The 18188-nt window shown below is 39.5% G+C and overlaps 1 protein-coding gene across 1 annotated transcript; it reads left to right on the forward strand.

Annotated features, from left to right (window-relative positions):
- Positions 1 to 5295: 5295 nt before the first annotated feature.
- Positions 5296 to 9442, forward strand: MED10 (mediator complex subunit 10). The gene is made up of 4 exons (XM_026091963.1): positions 5296 to 5460; positions 5734 to 5817; positions 7002 to 7104; positions 8679 to 9442. Exons 1-4 carry the CDS (start codon positions 5333 to 5335, stop codon positions 8772 to 8774), a joined length of 411 nt encoding a protein of 136 aa, XP_025947748.1. The 5' UTR covers positions 5296 to 5332; the 3' UTR covers positions 8775 to 9442.
- The last annotated feature ends 8746 nt before the right edge of the window (positions 9443 to 18188 follow it).

Here is an 18188-nt window from a genome sequence, read left to right on the forward strand (position 1 = left end):
GGCAGGCCACAAACCTCTCTAGACATGAGGTCAGGTCGGCAGATAGGTGCCTCCATTCCCTGCAGCAGGGAGTCCCCCACAACAATCACCCACCGCTTCTTCCGGGCGTTCCGGCAGGGCACAGGGTCTGTTGTCCCAGGTACTTCCCTTGCAGCCATGCCCATCTCCTCTTCATCCTGGAGGGCACTAAACCTGTTCTTCAGCTGCAAGTCTTCGGGAGGAGTAGGAGCCTTTCTCCTCCCACGAGCAGTGACCAGTGTCCAGCCTTCTTCTATGATGTTATGATGTACTGTAATCCTATTGATTTCTCAGCATAATTTTTTTCAAATAAAATTATCAATTAATTCTTTATATAATATTTAGGGAGAGTACAAAAGTTTTCAATATGGCAGTTCTAGATGCATTGTCATTATGCTATGGAAATCAGGTTCCTGGCCTGAAACATATGCATAAGCTCTTTATCATATCTTTCTGGCTTCCTTGGAGCCAGAATTGCAAAAATAGGCTCTCTCATCCAAAGTCCATTACCATCAATAGAAAGAGTCCCATGGGGTTCAGTTATCTTTGGATTAGGTCTCAGAACATCTGAGGATCTACTGGACTTGGAAGAGCAAAAATTACACAAACAAAATCCTGATCCTGTGGCTGCTTAGATAAATATATTTAGATGATTTCAGTAAGGCTGAAATCCAGCCATACTGCACAAATGCACCACCCACAACCTGTGCTAAGAAGTAGGTTATTTCAAATCATTAATGAGCAAGCTGTTAAATACACAATGTGTATGAGAACTATAATTACACCTTTTATTCAGCTGAATAATGGGAATGTATATCTTTGAAATTTATTTTATTTTATCACCTCACTTTTATTCCATTTAATATAAAAATACATTGCAGCATGCTTCTGAGTAAGTCCAAAAATTCCTATATATAAGTCTTATCAACCTGATTTATCAAGAACAGATAAATAGTTACTCTCTGTGCTACTCACACTTATCTTCCCTGCTTCTCTTTTGCTTATCGCCTGTTGTATTTAAAACAATGAAGAATAGTTGGCTTATAAAATTGAATTCTTAGGTAGGTGACATTCTCTGTTAATGACCTGAAATTTTAACTACATTTCTGGGTTGTCAGAGAGACAGAATGAGGAAGAAGTGGTCCGTACTTTAGAAACAATCATGCAGGAAAAAAAAGGAAAAAAGTGAATGAGAGGAAGTGAGCAAGAAATAAGGAGAGAAAATGTACATCATTGGAATTCAATGGGTTTTATTTTCTTCGTTTGTTTTTTCCATGCTATTGGCCAGTGACAGAAAATGGAAGCTGTGAGGAGAATGACAATGCAGGAAATGGACAAAAAGATGAATAATCTGTAGTTATTTATAGCTCTGAGAAGAAAAAATGACTATGACTGCTTTCAGTAATTAAATACTGCATTGTGCCATATAACACCAGAAAGGTGGTTTACCTGACATATATCGCCAAATAAGAAAATAGTAAATCGAGTTTTGTTCAGACCTTAAGGCCCATATAAACAGTCTCAAATCAACCTTTCTTTATGCTCTATGTGGTAAGAAACCACCATGCAATCTGTCTACAGCCTACACAGAACAGGTCCTTCTTTGACAGCTCAAGCAGCCACAACCTCACAACAGCAACCATGCAGATTTGAATCAATGCTCCATCTGGCCCAGCATCTTGTGTTCAACAGCAACCAGAAGCAAACACTTAAGAGCGAGAACATGTATTAGACTAATCCTGGACTTGGACTACTTTCAGTTCAGGGGATTTCCTGAACTAGGTGTGGCTTATCTACCTCTCTGTTACTCCCTCTACCAAGCATTTGTCCAGTCTCCCCTTCAATCCAATTAAACTCTTAGTGTCCACAACATCTTTTGGCAAGGAATTCTACAAGCATATTAAGCCTTGCATGACAAAAATCACCTGTTTCTGTGGGTTTTGAACCTGTCTCCTATTGGCTTCATTTGATGGCCACTAGTTCTTGTGTTGGAAGACAGTCCAGCCACACCAGACCACTCATGGCTTTGTAGATAAAGCAGAACATCTGTCATCGCCCCATTCAGTGGGCTCTCTCCCAATCTGAAAAGACCCAGTCTGCTCAGGCTTCCCTAGTACAGAAAAAATGTCATGTTGGCATCCCCTCCCTGAACCTTTTCCCAGTCTGCTCTGGTCTTGAGGGAACCAGGACTGCACACAGTATTCAAGGTCAGGGTGAACTGTGGATTTATGCAATAGCACAACAACATTCTCTGTTTCATTCTCAAAATCCTTTCATAACAATTCCTAACTTTCCATATGATTTTTTACCACTGTGGAGCATTGAGCAGATAGCTGATAGATGATTTTGATGGTTCTCATTGTGGAACAGAAATGGTTGCAAGTTGTGACTATGAATACATAAACTACATTAAATTTGTTGACCAAATATCGTATCTGGTTGGTTTAATTCTTACTTCAAATATTCAAATAATTCATTGTGAATCAAAGGGTCAGATTCTTATCTGCTGTAAACTGACAGCTAATTCCTTTTCAATCAGTAGTACTTTGGAAGACACGAAGGGCTGACCTTTAGTTTTAATTGAAATTACTGGACTGATCTCAGATTCAACTGAAAACAGATACACTGGAAAGAAACTGTTTATAAAACACACATTTATAAAACACACATTTATTGTGATGTGCCACAAGAACTTAAACCTGTCAGATACTCTTCCCACAGGGAAAATTATATCTGGATTATTTAATACAGACTAATATTTTGTCATCTCCCAGATGATCCCATTGTGTTTTTTATTATTAAGTAAAGTTCTTCTGTGTATATTAACTCTTCTATTTTTACAGAGTTTAGAAAAGCACTCATCATCAGCAGATATAAGAGAGGTTGAGAAGATAATGAGTACTTATCAGATAATCAGTCCCTGGTTCCTCCATTTCTTTGTGCGTGGTATGCCAATCCTTTCCTTCTATTGCCCAAGGAATACTTAATTTCCACTCAAAGTGGAACAGCCACAATGAGAAGAAGGAACTGAAAGGACCCCACTGCAAAATATGTTCTAGTCTCTGAGATCAAGGCTTTCTGTAGGCTCTGATTCTTGTAGGTAAAAGAGAGATTTAAATTCAGGTAGCCTGCATTCCAGATGAGCATTTTCACTGTCAGATAAAAGGAAAGTCTGAGGGCTTCCTTTATGTGTAGAATCAGGCATCATCAGAGCACATCTAGTGATCAGACACTGGGAGTGAGACAGGCAGAAAAATACCTGCTTTTTAGATCTGTACTTGTATCACAATAGCATGTATGGCCTTTACACGTGTTAGGTCCTACTGTGCTAAGAACTTTACAAAGATGATCCCTAACACAGAGACTGTACCAGTAGACAGCAGCTTGCAGCTGTGAAGTTTATGGTGAGTATCAAGGAAAGTAATTTTAATGAGCAATTTGATGGAATGCACTGATTAGATAGGATAATTACAGACAACCCCACTTTTAAACATTTATGATTATTAATGGCAGTATGGGAAAAACCATGAAGCTATCTCTGAAAATCTTTCAAGTAGGCAGTGAGCTCTAAACTGCAAATGGATCAGGACTAGAATTTAACCTTTTTTACAGCATCAGGGTGGTAAGCGAATTGGAGTCAGATGTAAGCTATGAAGGCATCTGAAAATGAAGAACTTGTATGTAACAGTTATAACATAGACTTGACATGCATAACGTGTAACATAGTGTAACACAAAGGGGAAACTCAAGAGAGGTTCAAAGCGATGGTTAAAAATATCAGCAACATGCTGTTATTTGTTGAGCACAGAGAAAATGATAATGGAAAAAACAAAATGAGAGTGGATTAGAACAGTTTTGTAAGAGTGGACTGTCAGGAAAGATCATGTCTTTGAGAAGTCACGCAGAAAGACAGTTCAAGATCTAGATGGAGCAGCCCATGTCTGGTGGGCCACAGCATTAGCAGTGAGTTTTCAAATCTCACCATTTCAAAAGAAGTGCTGACAATTTTTTCAGGGATGCTATTAGTTGCTTTGAATGCTTCCTACTCAACTGGGTTCTACCGAAAAATTTCTAGAGATGCTATATGGTAAAAAGAAATAAAAAAACAAAGGAAAGCAGTGCCGAGGGCTACTGAATGATCCATATTGTCAAACTCCAATTACCTGGGGCTTGTAAAAGATGCTAATTATAATTTAGTATTGATTTGCCTTCAGGGTAAAAATATTTCTCAGTATTTGCATTCATATATTTGATAAATCTAGAATGCCCAAAAGCCAATACTGACCTGTGTGAATTAGGGTTTATAGATCTTACTTTTGTTTACAATTCATTTTCTGTCAGTTGTGAAACTGGTGAATTGAGCATCCTTCAGTGTCATAAAGTGAGAAACATAATTAAAATAAGTCATCATAAATGACAAATTGTGTTTGAATGCCAGCCTCAGGAACATTTTGAGGCTTGTATGATACTTTGACGAAATGACATAAGCAACTGCTGAACTCTCTGGGAGCAAAAGTACTACATTAAAAAAGGACATAGCTCAAGGTAGACAGGAATTGTATGCAGGTGGTTGGGGCATTTTATTAAAGTCCTTTTAATAAAACAGSAGAAACTTCTTGAGAAATACAACTGGGTGTCCAAGACATTATGTGTATAAAACCTGTAGTTATGATTAATACTGCATACTCAATTACAAAGCATTCACATGAGTATACATGAAGTATTCGCTCTAATGGCACCATATTTAATTAAAGAATTAAGAATTAAAGTCTCATACATCTTGGCTACAGGCCAAATCCCATGAAATAAGCATGTACATGGTGCTTTCTTGAGGATACCTGCAGAGACTGCAGTTTCAAGGCACGGAACAACTGGTGGTCCTTGCTGCTGGGCATTCCTTAGATCTTAATTTTGTTCTAATTGTCCTGTGATTTTGTATAGCCCACACAGGCAGTTTCTGTGGAGCACGTTTGTGCTGGACACAGTACGGGACCATCTCCTGCCCCCACCTCCTGCCATGTCTTGGCCCATCAGGGTCCGGGGTGCCAAAGCTGGGAGCAGGACCGGACTGTATCTTGAGAGGCACCAAGTGGATAAACATCGCCGGAGGAATTAAAAATCATGGAGCGATCTGTAAGGAGACGAGGCTTTCAAACCCAAGGTATAAAAACCAAGGAGCCGCACAGATAAAGTCACGACTTGGTGTGACAGGCACACGCAGCCAACCCCTCTCCCCGCCCGCCCGGCGGGGGGGAAGTGGCGGGCGACAACCCGGAAACCACCGGGAGGCGCCCGGAAGTGGGCGGTGAGGAGCATGGCGATGGCGGAGAAGTTCGACTCGCTGGAGGAGCACCTGGAGAAGTTCGTGGAGAACATCCGCCAGCTCGGCATCATCGTCAGCGACTTCCAGCCCAGCAGCCAGGCTGGCCTCAACCAAAAACTGTGAGGCGCTCTCCGGCCTAGGGCAAGCGGCTCGTYGCTCCCTCTTCTCCGGGCAGGGCTTGGCTGCGCCGTGGGGAGCCCCGGCTGCGGGCCGGATCCTGCTCCGGGGCCCTGGCGGGAGGTGCCCTGGCCTGGCGCCGCTGCTGGCCCCTCCGTCGTGTCGAAAGGTGCCGAAGGGGGGGGGGGGCGCTGACTGGCGCTTCGTGTCGCGAGCGGCTCCTGTCACTGGCGGTTATAGGGTTAGCGAAACGCGCGCCCTGTTTTCTCTTCCAGGAACTTTATGGTGACGGGCTTGCAGGATATCGACAAGTGTCGGCAGCAGCTTCACGACATCAGCGTGCCCTTGGAAGTTTTTGAGTGAGTAATAATCGTTCCAGGAAGAGAAGGTGTTGTAGGCTGTGTGGTTTGAGGTAGCCTGTCTTTGTGGTGTTGGATCCCCCCACTGAGAATTGGGCATTTCTTAAAATTCCAGAATATCTTGCTAGAATGTGAAGACAGAAGGATATGAGGAATGGCAAATTGTACATCTGCTTTGTTTCAGGTCCCTCTTTTTTTTTTTTTTTTTTTTTCCCCCCTATCTACATTGCATGGTATTGCATAATTAGGCAGAATCTGTCTTACTGCCTACATCTAGTGACTTGCTAAATAAACTTTCATTTTGGAAAGATACTTTTACACTACATTCAAATCAAGATGTAAACTTGTAGGTGAAAATAAATTAGGCTAATGTTTTTAAATTTAGGCCAATGTTTTAATTTCACTAGCAACCATCTTCTTGCTGGCACAGAATTAAGACAGTAAAAATTGTCATGAATGTGGAAGAAGAGCTATAGAAGATAACTTGAGAGCTACACTGTAAAAGCTAGCATACTAATCCTTCATCTTTTGGTCCAGATGCTGTTGGTTTGCTACATTCTGGTGTGTTACTGACTATAGGGCTACCTCAGGAAGGCTTTTCACTTTTTATTCTAGTATTTTATGTTAATAGTTTTATGCCTTCCATTTTACTTATGCAATAACAAAATATCTCTTTGCCAATTACATTTTGTTCATATTGCAAAGCAAAAATGTGCTTATATGTTTGCTGATTCAAGTGTGTTAATTTCTGTTAACACTTGTACAGATGCTTCCTCCTCATCCTTGAATTGCTAGGTGCCTTATTCCTAGATGCCCATAGCTAGTTAGTATGTGATGAACAACTTTAGGGTCAGTTTCCTTTCCTTTGCTTGGAAAGGAAGCACCTTTCTCTTTCATGTGGAAGGTATTAACTTATTGTCTGTGAGGAATTGGGTAGCTGTATTTTTGTTTGCTTTTAATACCTTCCTCAAAGCTCCAACTTTTCTGGAAATAAAGATTGAGCCAGCTGTTCACAGGCCCCAAGCTTTTTTTCCTTCAGTTGTCTTTTGAAAATGGCTGACCTGAACTGTGTTTTAAAATGCACTTTTCAGTAACAAAAAAGAAAGCAGCGTGAATAATTCTGTTTCTTGGTGAAAATCGTGTTTGGAATATGATCATTTAGGTGGTATCTCTTGTATTTTCAGATATATAGATCAAGGCCGTAATCCTCAGCTTTACACTAAAGAGTGTCTGGAGCGAGCTTTGGCTAAGAATGAGCAAGTAAAAGGAAAAATTGACACAATGAAGGTAAACTAGAAATAATGAAAGTGCAAATGTATACAAAACCTTTTTTTGATAAGTTCTCACTTATCTGTAAATTTGTATATTTTTCACTTGTGCAGTTATTAAATTTTCCTTATTAGGTGGCTTGCATTAGGGATTGCTCTGTATTTCTGCATTTTAACTGATGATGATGCAGCCTATTGTAAAAAGGAGATTTCTAATTTGCCCTGCAATTGGAGAAGCAGCTATCTGCATGATTTTTTTTTTTTTGACAAAGTGTGTGTATTGTGTTATAGAATGGAATGGGTCTTGGAGTACTACTACGGCAAATGGTTTGTAAGCACAAGCTAATCTTTATGAAATGGCTTAAAATGTATGCCAGCAGTTAGGTTTTCTGAACTTGTAGTTTCATCTGGTAATAACCTGAGCATTCTGTTACACTGTTCAACCATTGAAATTTAGTGCTAAAAAATACAAACAGTAAACAAAGTTCAGTAAAACTCAAGAATTGTTTGTGCTTCAGAACATTTTTTGGCTGAACTTTTAAACTCATATAGAGTATGGCAACTTGTGCTGCAGAACATAGGCATATCTCCATATGTCATAAGCTTCTCTTTCTTTTGGTGTAATGCTCCATGCTTGTAAAAGTTGTAGGAAGAATTATATATCTTATGGGAGGTGGAGGGGATTCCATATCAAATCAAGTGCACCTGTCCTTTATCAGCTTTGCATTAACAAGGTCATCTAAAAAAAGTCTTATTTATTATTAAGAAGGTATAATTTGAGCATAGTATGTTTTAAACAGTGAAATGTTTGTGGTTAGTCACTGGAAACCTTAGTCGAAACAAGATGAGTGGCTCTCATTCTGCTCTGATTTCCTGTTCATTCTGAGTGATCTTGGGCTGGTAGTGGGAGCTGCTGGCGGGGGGGGGAGGAGCACTACATACTTTCCTAGCATTTCAATGTTACTGGTTAATTATCTTACGCTTCCTGCATCCCCTTTCACTTGAAAGGGAAATAAGGTATTGAAGTAGTCCTGTATGTTTTTCACTTGTTTGTTCTTGTTTTGTTTTTCTTCCCATCCCCTGATGAGAAAGTAATTGCTGTAATGAAGGGTTTTGGCTTAAATTGCCTCAGAAGTTTCATGGAAAGAGGTGAAAAGCATTGGAAAGGAAGGTGGTAATAAAAGTAATATGAATAAAATATTTTGAAGCTTAAGTTCATGAGTATAACATACTTCCAGTGCAAGTTGTGCTAATCTTTAAATTATAATTTCTGGAAGAAACTGTTTAGAGCCTTTAAGAACCAGACAGATACTAACTACTTTGTATTTCTTGGATAGGTGCAAATGTTAATTAGTTTATGGGAAATTAAAAATATTTTCTTCTGCCTGATGCTTTCCTAGCAGATTTTACTTGGGCATTTTCTGTGAATTTTGTAATTTCCCTGTTTGTTTGTTTGTTTGTTTTAATACAGTTCTTTCTGGTCATTGAAATGTATAACCAGACTTTGTTCTATACAGACATTTGTATTCATCGGCTTGATGGCCTCGAAATAAATGGTGCAGGTGAACTTTTTGCGTTTTCTTCTCTTTTCAGAAATTTAAAAGTCTGTTAATTCAAGAGCTAACCAAGGTGTTCCCCGAAGACATGGCAAAGTACAAAGCTATTCGAGGTGAAGATCCTCCTCCTTAAGTTGGCCTTCAATAGCTCTCAAAATGTCAATTCCATAAATTGATGCTTACCTCTCTTTATAAAAGCATTGTTTGGAGGGAGGGGGAAAACAAGCCTTCAAAACAACTGTACTAAAAGATATGGCAGTGATAGACTGGAAAGGAACTTGATATTCACTGATAGTTCTGCTTCTGAAGCTACTGATTCTTTCTGAAGACTTGTGCTCAAAGATTGCAGTTGAAACTTCCTGTGATACCTGCAGGCAATTATATGGCATTTTCCACAAAGTGCATTTCCAGAGCAGAAAAACATAGTTTTTTGTTTTCTGAAAAGTGTGCTCCAGGACTGTGGATTGATCTGTTTGGGGGAGAAATGTATTACTATTCCTGCTTATTTTTCATTTGTAAACTGCTTTTTTATTGCAGTAAAAAAAGACTGCTTTTGTCTTGCAAAATTCTACTGAAATGGAGCCCATCAAGGGGGCTGCAGTTCTCATGTCTTAATGAATTGCAGCCAAGAAGACATTTTTGCTTTGTTCTGTGAGCTGCTAGCTGAGGATATTGAAAGTGAGCATATTCAGGGATTGGCTCCTAAACAATATTTTGTGTAATAATAATATTTAATGTAGACACTTCTATTAATTTTCTGTAAGCAAGTTGTACAATAAAAAATTGAAAAAAGAAATTCTAGCATGTTTCAGTCCAATGCTACTCTTTGGAGAATGAACTGAGAGCTGTGAAAAGTAGTACATTCTTCAGTCTCACAGTGACAAAATCTGTATCAAAACTTGGGTGTTAAAAGTTTATATTTGAAGCTAATGTAAACTTGATGTTTTGGTTCTTGTGAAGAAAGCTTCTAATAGCAGAAGCAGGAGATCTTTGCAGATCAGTGACTGTGTTTCTGATTTGCTGCAAACACTTTTATAAAATTGATTGTTGTTCATGTGTAATATAGTCCTACCAGAAAACAGCTTGATGGGATCTATCCCCAGGCCTATAGCGCAGGTGCAGAAGGTTTTTTGTTGTTGTTGTTAAAGGAGCCAAAACTGCACCTAAGAACTTAAGATTACCGAAGAAGGGAGACGGTGGTTTAGTCATATATCTTTCCTGATTTTATTAATGAAGCACTTGCATGTTGCACAGACACTTAACATTAAATTTCACATACAGATCAGTCTGACAGCTGAAGTAATTCAGCAAATTTGTTATCACAAAAGCAGTAACTAATGGATGGGAATTGTACTGCCGGTTAAGATTATCACTTGCTTTTGAGTCTGAGGATCTCTTTTAATCTTTGGAATTTGCAAAACTTTAACTGTTTGTGCATACATATAGCCTTTCAAATGTAAATTGACTCTTTCCAATACAGACATGGCCTGGAATTACATGAATTTCAATGATGAAATATTATATATTGACAATCATTTATATAACTGCAGGTGCATATTAGCATTACATGGAAAAAAGTGGATTTAAATATACAGCTATGCAGTCATCCAAATACGAACAGGAAGTAAGCATCTTCCAGATTCTGATGCACTAATTACTGTACTGTACATACCATACTGTACTGATTTATACCAAAGAGAAATTTTCTCATTTAAGACCCTGGGAGCCTTTTCTTCAACTATAATTCTGTAGACTAGGTTTGGATTTTTTTGCTTTCACACATGCCTTCACTTACTTCACAGTGTGGGGTTTACTAGAATTTTATTCTGTCACTTAATTTTTATCAGTTCAGGTCTGCGCTTAGGCAGATAAGACTTTAGTGCTTGTTGCTTATATTTCTTCAGCAAATGTTCTCATGTACATAGTACCACAAAGTTCCATGTTGTTACCATATATTCAGTATAAATATGTGATCACAAATAGAAACAGTAGCAGACTACCCAAAGCACARCTGATACTTAAATGAGATTAAAATTTGCATCTTTTTGTCAAGCGTGTGTAACTGTCTGAACAACTTGATGCTGTGGCTATTTCATTTAAAAATTGTGAATGTTCTATAAAAGCTTAGTACTCATATTTCCTTTGGAGAAAGGTTAATCAGCCTAACTCCCTTTTACCTCCCCTCCTCTATTCATGACCAGCTAATGAAGTACAAACAGGAAAAAATAGGAGCTCTTAAGAATGCAACCCTTTTGGAGGTCTGATAAGTTCTCCTTTTAGGGGATTTTAGTGTGGATAATATGGAGCTAATATGAAAAACTTTCTTTTTGCTTGGAACCACATTTTAAAAATGTGGAGCTAACATTTCTGAAATACTAAGGCTATCAACCATTCCTATTTTTATTGCATAAAGATTCCCAAGTATAATTAGTGGACACACAAAGTTGAGCGTAACAAACCCACAAAAGCTGGAAAGGGAATGCAGACATAACAAGGTGAAATAACATACTAGGATCACATCTTCCTTTATTGTGGAACCAGAAGCAGAATCCGGTTCCCTCCACTCTCAAACCAGGAGTACTGGGTGCATTTCAAAAGAGTAAGCAAGCACAGAAAGTAAGAAAAAAATCTGATCTTTTCTTTTACAGAATCACAGAACAGTGGAGGGAGGGTGGAGTGGAGTGGAAGGGACCTCCGGAGCCCAACAATCCTCCTCAGAGCAGGGTCAACTACAGTAGGTTGCTCCAGGCCTTGTCCAGTCAGGTTTTCATTATCTCCAAGGATGCAGACTCCACAACCTCTCTGGGCAATCTGATCAGTGTTTGATCATCCATACAGTGAAAAAGCTTTTTTTTTAATGCTCGGATAGAATGTACTGTATTTCAGTTTGTGCCCATTGCCTCTCATCCTGTAACTGGACACCGAAAAAAGGTTGGCTCTATATGCTTTACACTGTTCCATCAGATATTTACACGTTGATGAGATTCTCCCAAGCCTTCTCTTCTCAAGTCTAAACAATCCCAGCTGTCTTAACCTCTCCTTGTAAGACTGGTGCTCCAATTCCTTAGTCATTTTTGTGGCCCTTTGCTGGATTTGCTCCAGCATGTCCATTTCTTTCTTCTACTGAGAAGCCCAGAACTGGGTACAGTACTCCAGATGTGATCTCACCAGTGCTGAGTAGAGGAGAAGGATCACCTCCCACCATCTGCTCACAACACTCTTCCTAATGCACCCCAGGATGCTGTTGGCCTTCTTTGCCACAAGGGCACATTGCTGGCTCATAGTCAACTTGTTGTCCACCAGGACCCCCAGGTCCTTTTCTGCAAAGCCTCTCTTGAGGTGGTTGGCCCCCAGCATGTACGGGTACGCAGGGTTATTCCTGCTCACGTGCAGGGCTGAGCGTTTGCCTTTGTTGAACTTCCTGAGATTCCTCTCTGACCTTTTCTCCAGCCAAGGTCCCTCTGAAAGGCAGTGCAACCCTCTGGTGCATCAGCCACTCCTCCCAGTTTTGTTTCATCAGCAAACTTGCTGAGGGTGCATTTGGCCCCATCATGCAGGTCATTAATGAAGATATTAAGCAGTGGTGGCCCCAATATCAACCCCTGAGGTACATCGGTAGTGACTGGCCACCAACTGGACTTTGTAATGTTGAACATAACCCACTGATCCTGGCAATTCAGCTAGTTTTCARTCCACCTGACCGTTCATTTATCTAACCCATATTTCATTAGCTTGTCTAGTAGGATGTTATGGGAGACAGTCTCAAAAGCCTTACTAAAGTCAAGATAAACCACATCCTCTGCTCTGTCCTCATCCACCAAGCCAGACATCTCATCATAGAAGGCTATCAAGTTGGACAGGCATGATCCCCCCACTTTGTAAATCCATGGTGACTACACCCAGTCAGCTTCTTGTCCTTAATATGTTTGGAAATGGTTTCCATAATTAGTTGCTCCATCACTTTCCCAGGGACTGAAGTGAGGCTGACCAGCCTGTAGCTCCCCAGATCTCCCTTTTCACACTTCTTGAAGATAGGAGTGACATTTGCTTTCTTCCAGTCCTCAGGCCCTCCCCCAGTCATGATAATCAAGAGTGGCTTCACAACAACATTGACCAGCTCCCTCAGCACTTGTGGGTACATCCCACCAGGCCATATAGACCTGTGTACATGCAATTTGTTCAAGAGTTTCCTAACCTCATCCTCCTCTACAAAGGGTAAGTCTTCCTTTCTGCAGATTTTCCCTCTGGTCTCAAGGGCCTGGGATTCTTGAAGGTTGGTCTTACCAGTAAAGACTGAGGCAAAAAAAGGCATTCAGTATCTCTGTCTTTTCTGTGTCCTTTGTCACTAGGGCCCTGCCCCATTTAGCAGCAGGCCCACATTTTCCCTAGTCTTCCTTTTGTAGCTGCTTATGTACTTGTAGAAGTCTTTCTTGTTGCCCTTCACATCTCTCAACAGATTCAACTGCAGATGGGCTTTCAGTTTCCTAATGCCATCCTTACACTTTTATGCTCTCAGTATGTTATAAAATTTCAACTGAAGGAGATCTACATTGTTTGAAAATGCTAATGTATTAACGGAGATACAGAGGACTAGCTTCACTCTGCCTTTTGGCATGCAAATGTATGTATGTAATTTATGCTGACGTTCAGCAGATGTCGTTTATGACTTACATGAGACTGATATTTATTATGCTGCTAGAATACCACTGGTGGATGTACTCTTTGTTGAAGAGATGTATGTGTTAAAAACTCCTGAGAGAGATAAAATATCCAGAATTAGCATGATATAAGTGACAATAATGAAAAGAATGGCAGTGGAAAATGAATAGATAGTAAAATACTGCCAGATTTGTCAGCAGTGATAGAATGAGTTTGACTAATTATAATGTAATTTAGCATGTTTTTCCTTCTCTGACCCTTCAGATCTGTGTTAATAATAGCAAATTAATCCTCACAACAGGTTTTCAAGGTAGATATAAATATGAAAATCACCTTTTAAAGCTTGGTCAGCATATGTAGGTAGGCTGGGTTAGATTTAAAATCTGACAGCATATTGAATGTTGTATCTCATAATGCAAAATAGTTCTTACTGTAGCACCAGATAACATGGAAAATAAATTCTAAGATTGCCAGGTTCTTTTCCTTTGCCACCTCCATATCAAACTGTGAACCACTTAGAGATTAAATCAGTGTCTAATTAACAGCAGTTTGGAAGAATAAGACCCAATTTACAGAAGATCATGGTATCGACTTAAGTTGTGATTTTTTTAAGGCACTTTAAACTGGATTAAAAATGTCCACAAAGTTTTCACAGTTTTACTAATTCAGTTTAAACTAAAACTTTAATTTAAAAACTTCTCCCCGTAGACATGTCTTAAGAGAGTTTTAAGTTATCCCTCTATGGCAGACAAATGAAAAGCATACGGACATAACTGTTAACACAATTGGTGCCCTTCTTGGTACTGAACAAGGAGATACAAATTTAGAGTATGGGAGACTGAAAAGCTATTTCATGAGGTTAGCATTCTTTTCTACTACACTGATTTCCTCTTCTCTCTCTTAGGACAAGAATATGCATAGAAATGTCATTATAAATGAGAGAAAGAAAGAACTGAAAGAACTGATTGAACCTGGAATTGAAAAAGACCAATTCTGAGCCACTGAACGCAATCTTCCACAGGAGTCAGAAGCATTTACAATGCAACAATCACACAGAAGGGTACACCAAAGAGCTACTTCATGCACCACCAAAAGCAGCACATTGCATTATGCCCCAAGAAGGATTTAGGATAGATCAAGGACATCTGTAATTGCTCAAAGCTGTGCGATAAGCACAGAATTTGTTAGGTAAAAATATTCAGCTGATTCTGTGAAGTGAGCTGTGCCACATTCAAAGTCTGTCAGATCCTGAGAGTCTGAAATCAGTTAAAATACTTCCCTGACGTCACCTATTGCAATCAGTTAAATATTTAGGACATGAGCTAGATGTGTTATACAGCTTCCCAAGGCATTTTTATTACCACCTGGAGCACATGCTACCCAATATATTGTCTCTGTCCATGACCAGTCTGATATTTCAGAGGAAGGCAAAAAATTCCTTGGAGAAATAAAATCTTCCCATTTACCATAAGAGAAGAAAAAAGAATCTTTAATAGCTCCAGCATGGAGACATGGGAACACCTGAAGCATGAGATTAATTCAATATAGACACAGTGTGAATGTGAAGGATCAGTAAAGAATGAGTATTTCTTCTTTCACCTTTCCCGATTTCCCCTTCCCCCCAGACATATAATGATTAATACCTATCTGATAAAAAAGTCAACATGCAAGGACTCATATTGTCTGTTTTAATTTTTACACTCCCTCATCACCTCGATATCTTAAGACAATGCCTTCTCTGAACTTAAGTGACATCTCAAATAACTTTTTGTTCCCTGTCTCCTAATTCCCAGTCCACATTTATAATCAGTGTGATCTCATGCTAGAATTACCTTTTAACTTCAGTAATGCTTCTAATTCCTTGATATTAGCACTGACTATCTTAATAAAAACTTTTTTGTGTCACCTCCAAAATTCCATTTTGCTGGGCTGAACAAGCTGAGCTATGTCCTTCTCTCCTCATATGACAGACATTCCATCTTCCATCAGTCTTCCTGGTAGTTAATTCTTCAATATTTTCAACTGACAGTTTTCATGGACTCCAAATGAATTGTTGAGGATTCTGCTTGTCAGAATCACGACCTCTTTATGCAAGGCAAAAATAGAAGCCTGAACAAGGACTGATAAATTTTCAGCATTATTCTAGAAGAATTGCTTAAGCACTTACATGCTTAAATACAGATTGAAAATCCTAACATTAGCTCCTACTTTTAAAAGCTTGACAAGTGTTCCTGATAGTGGTACAGAGGTGCCAAGAAAACACATAATGTAATCATACAACCACAGAAAAATACTGGAGACTGTCTAGCCCAACCTCTTGCTCAAAGTAGACACTAGACCAGGTCTAAATGAGCATGAGAGAGTTAAAAAAAAAAAGAGATGATTGAATACAAAAATTCCAGATGAAAATCTTGTCTGTATTTTATCAGTTTCAAAAATCCAACAGATCATAACCATTTCACTACCAGTTTAGTGTCAGGGCCCTGAGTGCACTAACTGACCAGCCATAATGGCCCTGACCAGCCTCATCTGGGGCCTGCACCAAAACCTTCTGCTCAGGGCCTCCACTTAAGCTCAGGCCTGGGCTTTCAGTCCCTGCCTGTGCTGTGTTGTAGGTATCTGTGTTTCCAGCTGTAGCTGGCTATGGACCCCCTTGGTCTGGACCCTGGCTTTCCACCTTGACTTCAGAGCAGCCTCATCACTTTGGCATGCCTGGTGATCACTGGACCATGTCCGACTCTGTTTACCACCAATAGACCTGATCCTGACCTGTGGATTAATTTCTGGCTTGACTTCAGACCTGCCTCATCACCACAAGCCTGTCTGGTTGTTACCAAAAGGCCCAGACACGAAAGAGTCTCAAAGGGAGGGGGAGGGAATGGGGGAACTGTTACCAGCTCGGACAAGAAGGAGTCACAGCAGGAGCCTCAGACAAACATGCCCAAGGACACCAGTGCAGCTGGGACTGATACATCCTGAGAAAGTACAGATAAACCAGCAGAAGCCAGCTGGAGCCAAGATTAGGACTGAAACAGTTTTYCTCAAACAAGGAAGCAGGCCAAGTTAAGACCATGTATGGAAAAGTAGAGCAAAGTTCATGGCAAGACGCTGAGTGACACCTCTTCTGACACCACTAGGGACCACCAGAGACCCCCACAGAAGACCCYCAGAGACTCAGACYGCATGCRTAATGATTATGTARATGTAGTAATTAGTTCTAGGAAATAGAATGAATATGTATAATCATTCCTGGAAATTTAATGCATATGCATAGGATAGAGCAATATAAACTTTAGATGATGTGACACACGGTGTGCACGTTGGGTGGAGCTATCCCCCATGTACCCGACGTCGTAATAAAGAAAATGCCTGCTTCTTAATGCTACATTGGTGTTAAGGAGTTTTTCTCCCGATTTCGGTGACATGGTCACCTGGACTTTTGATTAACCCTGGCTACCATCTCTGGGCCTGTCCAGGGGACCTTGCTTGGGCACTGTGGGAGCAGGCCCTGGCTGGTGAGGCCCTTGTCCTGCTGGCCTTGTTATGTTCAGCTCTCTGTCCCTTAGGGAATCTGGCCCTTTCTGCTCCCAGACATCTAGTGTTGCCCCAAAAATGTTTCATATGTGCATGTCCAAATTATAGAAGTCTTGCATGCCAGATGCCACCGGGATTTTGTTTAATTTATCCTTCTATTCCATAATGTGTTATGTATTAAAGAAAATAACCCCTTTGACTTCTTTTCTACACTTCTGTTTTTCATAGAAAAAGATTCCAATGCTTTGACTGCTGCTGTGTCATGCTTTTAAGCAACACACATAGTAATCTCAATTATGCTTCAATATCATGCCCAGTATATTTCTTTGATAGTTCCCAGCAATTAGGTTGCTTTCAGTAATGTGTTCTAAATCCCTAGGCATTCCTTAAGATAGTCTAATACTTAAATCAATACCCTATTCAAACACTTTCTTTTATTTTGGCAAAAAACTTTACCCACTCCCAGCCCCAAAATGTTAGCTAATTGCTATACATGTTTATTTAACCTGTGAATTGTCTCAAAGGTTTGTTACAGTGAGATGAATATGAACATCTTTTCTTTTATGGTGTTGTTTATTCCTTCGCATATGAGGATTAGGAACTAAAATATATGAACATTATTTCAAGAATTATTTAATTCAAATGTCAAAGAAATCATGATCTGACACTTAGCACTACTTTAGCAGGATTTCCAGGTGATAAAATGCATTATTTTGCCATAACCCCCTTTAGCTTGCTACTTTATTTCCAGTCAGTATTTTTCAGATGTCATTACAGATGGTGATCATCCCTAAAAGGATCTTTATTTGAAAAGATACATTGTGAGATGCTATCATTCAAGCATCAAATCTGATCTTGAAAACTCTTTGAGATAATGCTGTGTCATCAAATATGTCTACCTATCTTTTTGGCATGTTTATTTTTACTTATGTTATCAGTGCTAATCAATCTTTTTAAATTTATCCTAAATACAACTGCATAAATATCTAAACCACACAATTGCATTTACATTGTATATATATAAATATGTATAAATGCATAAATACAAACATACATATAAACGCAGATTGGTTTTTGACTTTGTATGTAAATCTAATCTTTTATCCTAACAATTTCTGGCACTTACTTACATAAAATTGGTCTCTTTTGTTTCATCATGTCTGGTATCTAACTCTTGAGTATAAACAAATCATTCCAGAAGCACTGGACCCTCTTCCCTAGTTACTGTGTGTCTTGCCTCCATTGCAGCATGACACAGATAGGCATATTTTGGCTTCTGCTAACATGTGAGGCCAAAAAAAAAAAAGCAGTAGGAAGAACTGCAGGAAATATCTATTCTATCTCTTCTGCAAGG

Source organism: Apteryx rowi, unplaced genomic scaffold (assembly GCF_003343035.1).
Source record: "Apteryx rowi isolate R43461 unplaced genomic scaffold, aptRow1 scaffold_933, whole genome shotgun sequence".
Classification (NCBI taxonomy): domain Eukaryota; kingdom Metazoa; phylum Chordata; class Aves; order Apterygiformes; family Apterygidae; genus Apteryx; species Apteryx rowi.

Coding starts and splice junctions, on each gene's coding strand:
- MED10 (XM_026091963.1), top strand. CDS start 5,333: ATGGCGATGGCGGAGAAGTTCGACTCGCTGGAGGAGCACCTGGAGAAG. Junction 5,461..5,733: donor GCTGGCCTCAACCAAAAACT/GTGAGGCGCTCT, acceptor TTTCTCTTCCAG/GAACTTTATGGTGACGGGCT. Junction 7,105..8,678: donor GAAAAATTGACACAATGAAG/GTAAACTAGAAA, acceptor TTCTCTTTTCAG/AAATTTAAAAGTCTGTTAAT.